The 12,287-nt window shown below is 29.6% G+C and overlaps 1 protein-coding gene across 1 annotated transcript; it reads left to right on the forward strand.

The window, feature by feature from the left end:
• Positions 1-3,263: 3,263 nt before the first annotated feature.
• On the forward strand, positions 3,264-10,769 carry LOC128181318 (multiple epidermal growth factor-like domains protein 10). The gene is made up of 9 exons (XM_052849680.1): positions 3,264-3,396; positions 3,635-3,684; positions 6,863-6,994; positions 7,350-7,374; positions 7,672-7,721; positions 8,421-8,552; positions 9,165-9,255; positions 9,343-9,377; positions 9,564-10,769. The coding sequence occupies exons 1-9, from the start codon at positions 3,293-3,295 to the stop codon at positions 10,112-10,114; spliced, it is 1,170 nt and encodes a 389-aa protein (XP_052705640.1). The 5' UTR covers positions 3,264-3,292; the 3' UTR covers positions 10,115-10,769.
• Positions 10,770-12,287: the final 1,518 nt, after the last annotated feature.

Raw genomic sequence — 12,287 nt, forward strand, 5'->3', positions numbered from 1 at the left:
AGTTGCAAATTAAATGCTTGAATGACCTTCAACATGAATAATCTGTTAAACACCGAAGCCCATCAGAATAACGAAAGTTTCATTTTCCCATGATGTAAACTGAAGTAAAAACTTCCGTTAGATATCATTGTAATTAATTAAATCATCAAAGCACTATTTCCTTATATGATTTTGATAAGATAAGCATCTACGTTAAACTAATGAACATACTTTGGGCCTTGAGATTCAGTTACAAAGTTCACAATATACAATGACATAATGAGGATGTTTAAACGACAACAAAGTAGGTTATGTATTATAAAGAAAAACTGTGCAACGTGCTTTGTGCATACATGTATATGACAAATTAAATATGATATATAATTATGATTTTAAAAGAATGTATGACGATTATAACGATTTTGAGGCTACAATTGTGTAAATCAAATGAATTTGCACCAGTAAACCATGAATTAATCAGAAAATACTTCGCATAGTTCAATTACACGTAACACTATCAAATATATTACATTGGAAATCGAATGAATATGTTTGTCGTTTCAAGTGCATTGACAAGGGAAGATTTGTTTAAGAGACGGGTATTTGTAGAATTGTTATTTTACCTGAGATCCATTTTAACACATTCAAATTAATTATTTACTGCGTCTTAGCCGCATTGGTGTTTTTTTTTAATTTACTGTGATTATTATCTCTACGCACCGTTTTGATAAATTGAATTAACTTATCTTTTCTTCGGATGACTAACGTTAATGGCTTATTCGAGAATTGAGCTCTGTGGTCTGAAAAAAGCATTCCGATTTTGTCAGGAAATTGAATATTGATAGGGTACATTTACTTATAAAATAATGAATCAAAGGTCAAAACGAGAAATTAAAGTGGGACAACACAAAAAGCCTGTTTAAATTGAGATTACAAAATTGTTTTAAAATAATAATACAAGTTTAATTTTGATAAAAATTAATGTGTTGTTGCTTTCGTTTTCTTTCCATTTCTTTTTGCTACTGTAATTGTGCAATGAATAAGTTCCAACGTTTTCCTGTGCAAAACAAATTGATGGATCGGGCCTTTATTTTAAATTATCTTCGATATATATTTCTGGGGGTAATTTTCTGAACTCATTTTTTAAATCACTTTAGAGGCGGAAGTGATAAACTTTTCTTTATTGGTAAGTAGACCTATACTATATGTATACTTATTTGATTGTATTTAATCAGTTACATTATATATGGCATACGGTGTAATAATTAATGTTCAGAAAACTGTCAATATTTGTACTCAATCTAGCGGTTATCGCGCTTTATACAAAGAAAAGGAAAATCAGGAATATTTTTTTTTTTATTTTCTTAATAATATGGTGTTAAATTAATAATATGAACGTTTTGAAATAAAACATGTGACCTGAATGTGTTTGTTCAATATATTTTTTGACGTATGTGGTGGCAACTTGGACCAATGAGAGTAATCCCTTTTTCTGTCTTAAACCTTTTTTTTCCTTCCACTTGCAAGCAGTTTTTGATAGTTTTCTCTACATAAATTTCACAAGTTTAAGCCTTTCTATTCTTCAACAAATACACAATTTCCATCGGCTTTTTACCCTTTTTTTATAATGACTTTTGATACTCCACTGGAGTTTCTTTTTTGGCTCCCTTGGGAGAGGGTCACAGTATAGATAAATTATCAATTATTTTATTAAATTTGTTTGCCTAATTCTTATGAAGATTTTTGATCCTCCAATGGAGTTATTTTGTCCCTTGGGGAAGGATCATAGTATAGATAAATTATCAATTATTTTATTGAACGACTTTTAATAAAATGTTAAATTTTTATGTTTTTTTTTCAGATGAAAGGCGTTTTTTTTAATCAAACAAATATATTTCAAGATATAATTTTCCATTTAAAGGTGCCTAGCTTCTTCAAACATACGAAAATAGGCTACACATTATCTATAATGTAATCAATACGTTTTTAAAAATGCCAGAAAGACTCAACAAAATTGATTACACGAGTAACACTTGCCAACATTTGTATCACTCGTCCTATTCATAAAAGTGTAGGTAAATTTGCAAGTGAGGATGTATAGAAAATGAGGATCAATTGAAAGGAAGGTTGTTAGATACATGAACATGTTACTTCTCTACATCCTCACAGTGTCAGGGGTCATAATTATAATCTGATGAATACTAATTGAAAATGAGTTCAATGACTCCATGCATTGGTTTGCATAGAGAACATTCTAGCACATACTTCTTTTCACATATTTACCACTTATCGCCCATCTGTTTCATTTCAAATTACAACATGTGCGTCACTTATCGGTAAAGAGGTAATATCAATTTTAAATGTATATAAACACTGTCAATGCTGAATTCAGAAATTGTTGGTTTTCAATCTAAACGCTTATTTTTTAAAAACTTTAGCGTAAAAGAATATATACCATTTTAGTCTTTCATTTTCTTCTTAAAAACGAACAACCACTGAATACATATAGAATATCACACTATAATTGTATGATATATGATATTTGATATAATTAACTTCAATATGCGATTTAAATGTTTTGTGGTATAACTATTTAATGCCGAATGAGAAATCATACTATACAAATGAAAATATACAGTAGCAATAAAGTAACACAAAAGGTGTACAACAACTGGTCAGAAATGATCTTCTAAAATTTCGATATCTATTTGCAAAATTATTTCCGTCGAGAGCTGGAACTGTAGCCAGATCACACTAAGAATGCGTCACTAAACAATGTATGATATGTTTAGACGATTATCTGTAGGTCCTATTCTAATGTATAACTGAATTATAAGAAAGCTTGATTACTATTTGCGTAAAACCATACAACGTACAGGAAGAAAGAATGGAAAAGTTTATCAAGGATTTGATTTTACAGCCCTCTCTTAAATGTGTCATCACTGACCCCTGTATTGTATTATGTTTAATATGATGAAGAAATTATAAAACTAATTTCTAAATATGTATGTGTGCTATGTTAGTTACTAAGTGTGCTACATACAGCTGTCATACCGAAGTTTCAAACACATTTTAGTCATATATATTTTTTCATTATATTCCTTTTTACAGTCGGCAACATCCAGTTAAATTTACACATTAGTTAGCTGATTTTATATTATGTGACTTACATGTAGATAACAATTTGATTAGAGTTTAACTCATTAATATCAATAAGGCGAATTAAACGTTTTATGATAAAAACTTCCGTTATTTACTTTCCCATTTCAAAGAGGAATAAATGATATCTTTGCAATTCACGATCAGTTTAATCATGTTGTCATTTGCTGGTTTGAAGAATTTCGTAATTTCTCTTTTGATAATCAAAATGTCAATAAATTTGGTAAACTGTGTTGGGAATTGTACAAAATCAGATGGGTAAGTCGAATAAAAATTAGTGATTGTATTGTAAATTATCAATTTTTATATCATTTTTAGAGGAAATTACAAAGTAATCAGGAAATTATATATACATTTTGATTTTTATGAATAATTACATTCATCTTCTTTTAACCTAAAAATATACATTTCGAATTCATCATAAATTTATTTGAATGCAAATTTTCAGAAATATATTTGAATATATTTTATCTTTAAGATTAAAAATGTGTTTCAGGAAAACAGGGTGCTGTAATAATTATCATAGATCCAATGGTATATGTGTTAGTAAGTACATTTGTATTGGCATCATGTAATTTCATTTCATATTTTTATATTTCTAAAGTATTGTATAAGTGTTTAAGGAGTCTCGGGGGAGAATGTTTCAAACATACGATTTCCTTTAATTTTTTTTACAGGGAAATGTCAACTTATGAGTAAACTATGTGCAAAATATAAAGTAAATTGGCCGGATAGTTTATATGTTTGTCGCGCTCAAATATTGGTCGTATGTCCGATTCATCACCGACGTTTTATATAGGATTATACAGGAAAATGACGGTTTTCATTTTCAATTTCATATTTAAAAAATTACAGACATACGATTTCTTTAGATTTCGTGCGATGGAAGGTTAACGTATAAGTAAACTTTTTGCCAAATTAAAACGAAATTGACCGGGTGGTTTTTAGGCTATCCGTCCTCATAGTTTGATCCTATAAACGTGCCGTGCCAGCCATTTTACATTATAGAATTGTATAAAACAAAAGGATGTTTACGAATCAAAATTAATTTTATTTGTATTAGAAGAAAAAATACATTTCCACTCACACAGAACGTAGAAGGGTCGCGTATATGGTTTTTTTTTTTTTTTTTTGTTTTTTTTTTGGCAAATTATAGTTTTGATTTTAATTATTGATGCTGTAATAGAAAATGCACGACGTTAATTTTTGTCAATTTTTACGTCAGAGTTTCGACTGACGTCATCCAAAGACGTTGACTCCGACGACAATAACGTCGATTTTGAAGAAGCGGCGAAAAAATTAAAATACTTCTGACACTATTCTAACGATTCATTTCACTTAAAATAATTTTTTGATAAGTAATTTTTCTGAAATAAAAACGTTACATGATAACCTGTATCATTGAACATTTTACTTTAAATTTGTGTTTTACAACAGTAATGCGCAATACCCTGCGCAGAGGGCGCAAAATTTTAAACCCGCTACCGACCTGAAGAACAATACATGTAAATGTATATAACTCACATTACATATATCAATTTTTTAGATTAATAACGTCAAAAAAGAAAATATAAATAATTTTGATAAAATTCAATATACAACTATTTCAAAACAAGTTACTGCGGTTAAATGCATTTAAAGGTATGCCTGTAAAAGTCTTTCGAAAAAATCTTTTGAAACTATCTCGAAATCTGTAAGTCAATTAAAAAATAAATTTAATCACTTGTATACTTGTATCTTAGTATGCAACGAAACGTCATAAGCAAAAATATTTTTAAATGACTTTTTAAGCAAAAATGTCAGAGTCTAAATCCTTGTGAACAAAACATTTAATTGCATTTAATTTAATGATCATATTAAGTTATTTTTAGACAGCTTTACTACAAAAATATATATCTATATACCCATGCCTTTGATACATCAAATCATTTATTTTATCTAGTTGCAAAGTGGCCGTTGATTTTTTTCAAACATGTATAGAAGTATATTTTCATAAATAAGTTATATTATAGCAATGTAGTCTACAACTTTTGTCGAAAAATCCTTCAAGACACGCATTAGGTAAGTCTTTAAGCAAATGGTTTAAGATAGACCCAACCTTTTAGAAATTTGTATCAAACAAAACATTTTATAATTTGAACAGTAAATAGCAACTGATAAACTTACTAATGAGGCCAAAGTATTTGTACCTTGGCACGTTTGTTTTCCCACAATGAAGCATTATCTAATACTTCATTAATTCATGCAGCAATTTTTTCCCAAAAGTAATTTTCCAACAAGTTTTATGACGTATTTATGGTTTTCTCACCTTTTGAAAAATATGAGCTATATATTTGTACTAAAGTCACTAAACCATACCTCGACAATATTTTAAATCTAATACACTTCATCTTAAATGTATGGTGGCATATCTCTGCCTCTTGTGTGCAAGTTATTTTTCTATCAAATATGTCGACATGCAAGATAAATTTGTTGACATGCAAGATAATTATGTCAACATGCAACATAACTATGTTGACATCCAAGAAATTGCAATCTGATATGAATTATACGAAATCTCAAACAATCGCCCACCTGTGACATCCAAGATGCTAGATGCTATCTTTCTATGTCGACATGCAACTTATTTATGTTAACATGCAAAATAAATATGCTGACATCCAACTTATTTATGTCAACATGCAACTTATTTATGTCGAAATGCAAGTTATTTATGTCGACATGCGAGATGAATATGTCAACATGCAACTTAGATATGTTTACATGCGAGATAAATATGTTGACATGCAACTTATATGTTGCATGTCAACATAATTAAGTTGCATGTTGACATAAATATCTTGCATATCAACATATCTATCTTGCATGTTAACATAACTAAATTGCATGTTGACATAAATAAGTTGCATGTCGACCTAAAGAAGTTGCATGTTAACATAAAAAAAATGCATGTTTACATCAATAGGTAGCGTATCTAGCATCTTGGATGTCACATGTTGGCGATATTTGAGATTTTTTATAACTCTTATTTGATTGCAGTTTTCTTGCATGTCAATATAATTATGTTGCATGTTGACATAACTATCTTGCATGTCAACATATTTATCTTGCATGTCAACATAATTAAGAGAAAAATAACTTGCACACAGGGGGCAGAGATATGCCACCATATAAATGATTATTTTCAAGTAATTGTTTGCGCAAAACTTTAACCTGAAAAAACTACATATAGGTAAAGTTTCAGATATATTTTGCCCTGTTTTAGAGTGATTATTGGAAATATTAAAGGAAATTGAAATGTAACATTTATTTACATAAGAATACTCCTAAACCAAGAATCTAAAAAGAGTTGCCTTATTACATACATGTATTGGCAAGGGTAATTGTGACGTCATAAACAGTGCATTTTCCATTTAACTTTAATACAACTGAGAACAATACACCAAATCATCAGTGGTTTTTTTAAATAGAAAACTTTGTCCGCAGCTGTCGCCCAAAATGATACACACAGTATAATTTTATCATCTGATTTTACATAAAATATATTTCTTTCGTGGTCGGCGACGGCTGCGAACACATTTTCCTCTTTAAAAAACTATGAGAACATGTTGAAAGAAATTGCACTTTCTTCTTTATCAAGCTGTCTAAAAAAGAACCGGACACGAAAGCCACTGGGGTCACCTTACGATCACAAAATTTTAATCATTCTTGAAATTTGTTATAGAATGCCCAAAAGGTACATATGGGGAAAACTGTTCGGAAATATGCCCAGTCAACTTATATGGAGAATTGTGTTTAGAGAGATGTGACTGCAAACCAAATGAAGACTGCAATAGAGTACACGGATGCTTACCAAGTATTATAGTATATGTTATTAAAATTTGTCTTAAAAAGTATTGATTAAACAATATATATAATATAGCAATCATTTGATGAAAGCAAGCTCATTTACGATGAAGCAATGAAGATAAGAAAGTAATTCCGAGTTACGATGTATTTGATAATAGTGCATATTTCATTTTGACACTCTTGGTCTTAATTTTGCTACCTTTTAAACAATTATATGAGGTGGAGCAAAATGGTGCAAAATTTGTAAAATAAGCAAACAAGCTTCCTCAAAATATGTGCAAAAAGTATATTAACTATTCCTTATACATTACATTGTTGTATACTATATGTAAAATGTTATTTATCCCGCTATCTTTTTCCAGATCGAGGAATTTGCGGGCTTGATAGGTATTTTTGTTACGATGCTTCATATGAGAGTGAACAATTTTTGGATAAAACTGATAAAATAAGATAAAATTATCTAACTGTAATAACTGAAATATCTGACGGAAAATCATACTTACATTAAAAAAAATTGCTTTTAAATCATTATACAATCATGGGAGAGAGAGAGGAAGAAAGGGAGAAACGGTTGAACGGACACACAGACAAATGGGCAGACAGACAGACAGACAATGACTATAGAGTGATGTGTTTCTTCTTTTCAATATTCATTTTCTTATTATTTTTTTTTTGCATTTATAGGGAAAAGAAATGTTGTCGAAATTATTATAACCTTAATGGTAGATGTACAGGTTGGTATATTTATTAAACTTTTTATATCGTTACACTGTGAAAATAAATCTGTAAAACTTAGTAATGATAAGTTAAATGATGTCACTTTTGACAATGTATTTTTCTTATAACCCCCGAATCCCAAAAATCGAAATAAAACTATGTACTTTTTTGGCAACATTTCTGAAGCTCGTCGACTTGTTTACAATCAATGCCAAACTGCAGGCTTGAGAATCCCAAGCAATCAGAGGAGGAAAGCAAATGTTTTCCTGTATATCAATACGCTCATGACCTATGAGATTTGTTTTTATGGTCTTTTTGTGTTTTTAAACATACATTTTATTTACTTTAAATATCTCTAACTTTAAAAAGGAACCAATATGCTGGAAAATATAGGTTTACAAAAATAATAGGGAAAGTTTAACGCGCCATATTGAAATTATTTGTCAACATCAGATACAATATAACACTTTAATTAGCTCATGCATATCAGCATATTTATAAACTCATTCTCGAAATCTTAACATATCATAAACTGCTAAACATTGTTCGGGGTTCGCGACAATCTGGTCGTTGCGAACCCATCCCCCTTCCCATCTTTTTTAAACATGTATCCTTTGAATACATGAATTTTGTATTTTGGTATTTGAATTTTATAACTTACTAAATAAAAGATGTTTTAAATATATTAAGGAACTGAATCATTCATTTTTTTTAAGCCTGTCCATTAGGAACCTATGGGAATAACTGTGTTTTGGTATGTCCTGATGGTACTTACGGTTTGTTCTGCAGTGGAAAATGTCATTGTGCGACGTCAGACTGTGATAAAGATTCTGGATGTCCAGAGAGAGGTTAAATAGTATTAGCATTATATATTCATCTAACAGCTCATTAATTTCTTTTTTATATTGGAAATGGTCAGAGTGTTATGTTTCATTTGATTAGCAGTCGTTGTTCACCCCCTTGATATATTGCACTGCGTTGATAGACACTGTATAATGACTTACCGCCTTACACACTATAGATGCACTGCTAGAAAAACAATATCCAAGTTTTATTATTGATATTTACAAAATGTATTTGTTTCACTACTGTCATTTTTGTGTAGAAGACAATAAAAACAAATTAACTGCATTTTAATGATGACACCATAAAATTTATATTCAATAGAATAGACGGGAGAGATAATATTAGGCTGGTAATAGATCTTATTGACGATACTTTTTCTTGTTCATTTTTTCCCATATACATTTACCTAAATTAAGAAAAAATGTCTAACTGAAAGTTTATGCGGAAAACGAACAATCATTTATAGTAAACTATGCATTATAAAAATAGTAAATTTTAAATTGAATATATTAAAGTTCTTACATTAGATTTATCAAACTATTTTCAAATATGTAACACAATACTTTTTAAACTTATATTTAAAAAAAAAAAATTCTTTCATCTATTTAATTCAGAGTCATACATTGAAACCATTGGACTGGTCTATTGGATAATTCCTTTAATATTAGGAACTGTCATCTTCAGCATTGCATGTCTTTACTGTCGGTAAGTTGCTATCAATCTGAGAAAAAACAACATTCTTCATATTTTGGTCGTAATGAAAGAATTCATATTTCAAACATGTTTATTCAGATTAAGAAAGAGAAAAATAAAGAAGTCTGCTGCTGGTAAGGACGATTGTTTGTTAATAGTAAATTATATATGCAAAAATAATCGTTTACTTTACTTAATCGTTAACATTATTTTAATGGAAGGTGTCATTCTGATTTCACATGAAATTTCATTAACTATACCTACGCGAATCTTGATATATAAAGAGTATCGGTGTATTTGGTTGTTTGTTTTTCATTTAGAATGCATTCCAAGAAATCAGCTTGAAATGCAGTGTACGGCTAACGATGAATTCTTACACAATGATAACAATACAGTAAACGGCAACAAAATGGTAGCAGCATCGTTCGACACTTGTCGTAGAGAAAAACGTTTATCTGATGCAGAAGATGGAGCATATAATACATTGGATTTGCGTGTGTTTGATTATGAAGTACCAATCAAACACGAAGCACGTAAAAAATCGTATTCAGAAACATCTTCTTTGTATATCAAATGCCCGAATGGCAAGCGGTCACCATCTTCTGATGATAAGAATTGTGCATTAGTTCCGTCCATCCGATTTACAAGAAACACAGATGAAAGTATGCAAAGAAAGATTGAAATGCATCCAACAATGCAACAAATCGATGTCAAAAACGAATTATGTGAGGAAAATCTTGAGTGTTCATCCAAAGCGTTTGATAATGTGTATGATAAAGCAACCTTTGAAGATACGAAAAAAGAGCCTCCAAGGCAAATATTTCTTAAAGAACTATCTTCTCATCTTTTAAATAATGATCATATGACATAATTCAAGTGATAAGGGAAAGATGTTTTGTACCAACAGTTTCTTTACATCTATTTCGTCCAAAGGCTATACAATCGCGACCTAAACTATAATTACTTAGTTTCAACTATGGGTACTTCCTCTATGTGTTTAACGTTTAGAATGAAAGAACTCTTCTAATCCTGGTGAGACGATTTTTTTAGTCAGATCACCCAGTTAATCTGACTCAATTACAAAATCATAGTATTTACTTTTTACATAAAACTTCTCTGAAAGTTTCGTATTTTCATTATTATTTTATTGATTACAAAAAAGAAAATAAATCTTGTAATTGTGTAGTATGGTTACATTTCCTCTTACGTATTTCTGGAGTCATAATATTATTTGTATGCTCTATAACTTCTTCTTAAAATGATACCATTTTGCTATCAAAAATTTCAGGACATTTATGACGTCTTCTGTAAAATGTTGTAATATCAGAAATTATATCATTTGATTTTGATATTTTAACAACAATAGATTTAAATGGTGTGGTTGAATACTGATTTATACATGTACGTAAAAATTTGTCATTAAGATGAGACTATTTAAATAAATTCAAGTTAGATGTCCAAGTCAGACTCACTCAATACAGATACATAGCATTACTGGTTTCTTGAGTCCGAATATAGCAATTATAATGGTTTATCTCCTGTGATTGTTAAAAATATATATGTTGCTATATTCAATGAGATTTCAATTATTTATCTATCGAGATGTCTTTATTTATCACTGCGAAATTTGATAAACTTCCTTTGACAAGTCTTTAAGCATCAAAATTACCAGTACTTTGAAATCATAAATGGAGTTAATGCAAACTTATCGTAATAAGGATATCGTTATTGCAGCGTTGGAATATAATTATACTAGGTACTCTAGTTTGATAGGTTTCCTTGTTTTATCTATTAGATAAATCAATTTAAATAGATCTAATGATCAACAGGTTTCAAATTTTGAAAATATAAATGATATTATTGTGTACCGCTTAATTTAATGTATCGATAATTAATTTTCGATTTTCATGATAGTTTTCGAAAATTGAAATTTGATAGACGTGTGATGTGTTTACAATACATTTATCAAAAGGTATTTATCTACAGTACCGATCAGACCCAGTCTAACACACATCAATGTTCATGCTTACTAAGAAAATATCAGCGGCTTTAATTGTTCATAAAACGAAGCATCTATTATTACAAAATATTTATGTAAAGTTATTTTATCATGATATAAATTAGATTTAACAGTGTAGTAAATGCTACTTTGTATGACACCTAGTGTGGTCTCCTGAATTAATAGTCACGTGATATGTGTCAATAATTCTCCCGAATGGAGGTCATAAACAAATTTCAATATTACAAGGGCATACACTTATTTGAATCAAAATATTAAGATAATTAAATTCTACTTTTCTAGTAGATTCTGGAAGGTGCTGCTGCTTTGTATATAGTTCATTTTTCATAAGAACCAATATCAAAGAAATGAGCTCCGGTTGGAATTTATATGACCTTCGCTTAATTTTTTACGTATTTATTAATTCATATTTTAAATTTCATTGAAGCAGCACCACTTTTTAATAATTTTAACAATTCCTTAATTTATATCCAAAAGATCGAATTCATCTGTTAAGTGTATGTCCTTGTAAAAAGCAGATTTAAATACTAGGCCTGCTTTTACATAAAACACTCTAGAAAAGAAATAATTCACGCTCTAAAAATAAATACATGCAGAATCAAAACAAGCATAGTACATAGGATTTAATGGTATAATAATTGTTTTATATTTATGATCCATTCATTTATAAAAATGTATTTTCTCATGTTAAAAAATTAATGGATCCACCTCTTTCTACACAAAATATGCGTCAAAATTTACAATATGACGTCATATCGACAAGTTCACCGCGATCAGTCTGTTGTTTATATTTATCGTTGTTGGAATATTTTTTACTACAAAATTCCACGCATAAGTAATTTCTAATGTAGTTGAATGTTTTCGTACCCATAACAATCAGTAAGTACTTTATTTATTAGCATTTTGGACGACTTGTTGTTTTGTGTGATGTCATACAGTGTAGTAAACATTTCCCGTACTTTCCGGTCGGCGCGACCACAAAGTAAACTTTAACAGTGCTGCCCAGAAAGTACTCCCCAACTAA

Source organism: Crassostrea angulata, chromosome 4 (genome assembly GCF_025612915.1).
Source record: "Crassostrea angulata isolate pt1a10 chromosome 4, ASM2561291v2, whole genome shotgun sequence".
Taxonomy (NCBI): domain Eukaryota; kingdom Metazoa; phylum Mollusca; class Bivalvia; order Ostreida; family Ostreidae; genus Magallana; species Magallana angulata.

Excerpts from the sequence above, each read along its gene's own strand:
- LOC128181318 (XM_052849680.1), top strand. The coding sequence starts at position 3,293 with ATGTTGTCATTTGCTGGTTTGAAGAATTTCGTAATTTCTCTTTTGATA. Across the intron at positions 3,685-6,862 it reads ATCCAATGGTATATGTGTTA|AATGCCCAAAAGGTACATAT; the intron begins GTAAGTACATTT and ends AATTTGTTATAG. Across the intron at positions 9,378-9,563 it reads AATAAAGAAGTCTGCTGCTG|AATGCATTCCAAGAAATCAG; the intron begins GTAAGGACGATT and ends TTTTTCATTTAG.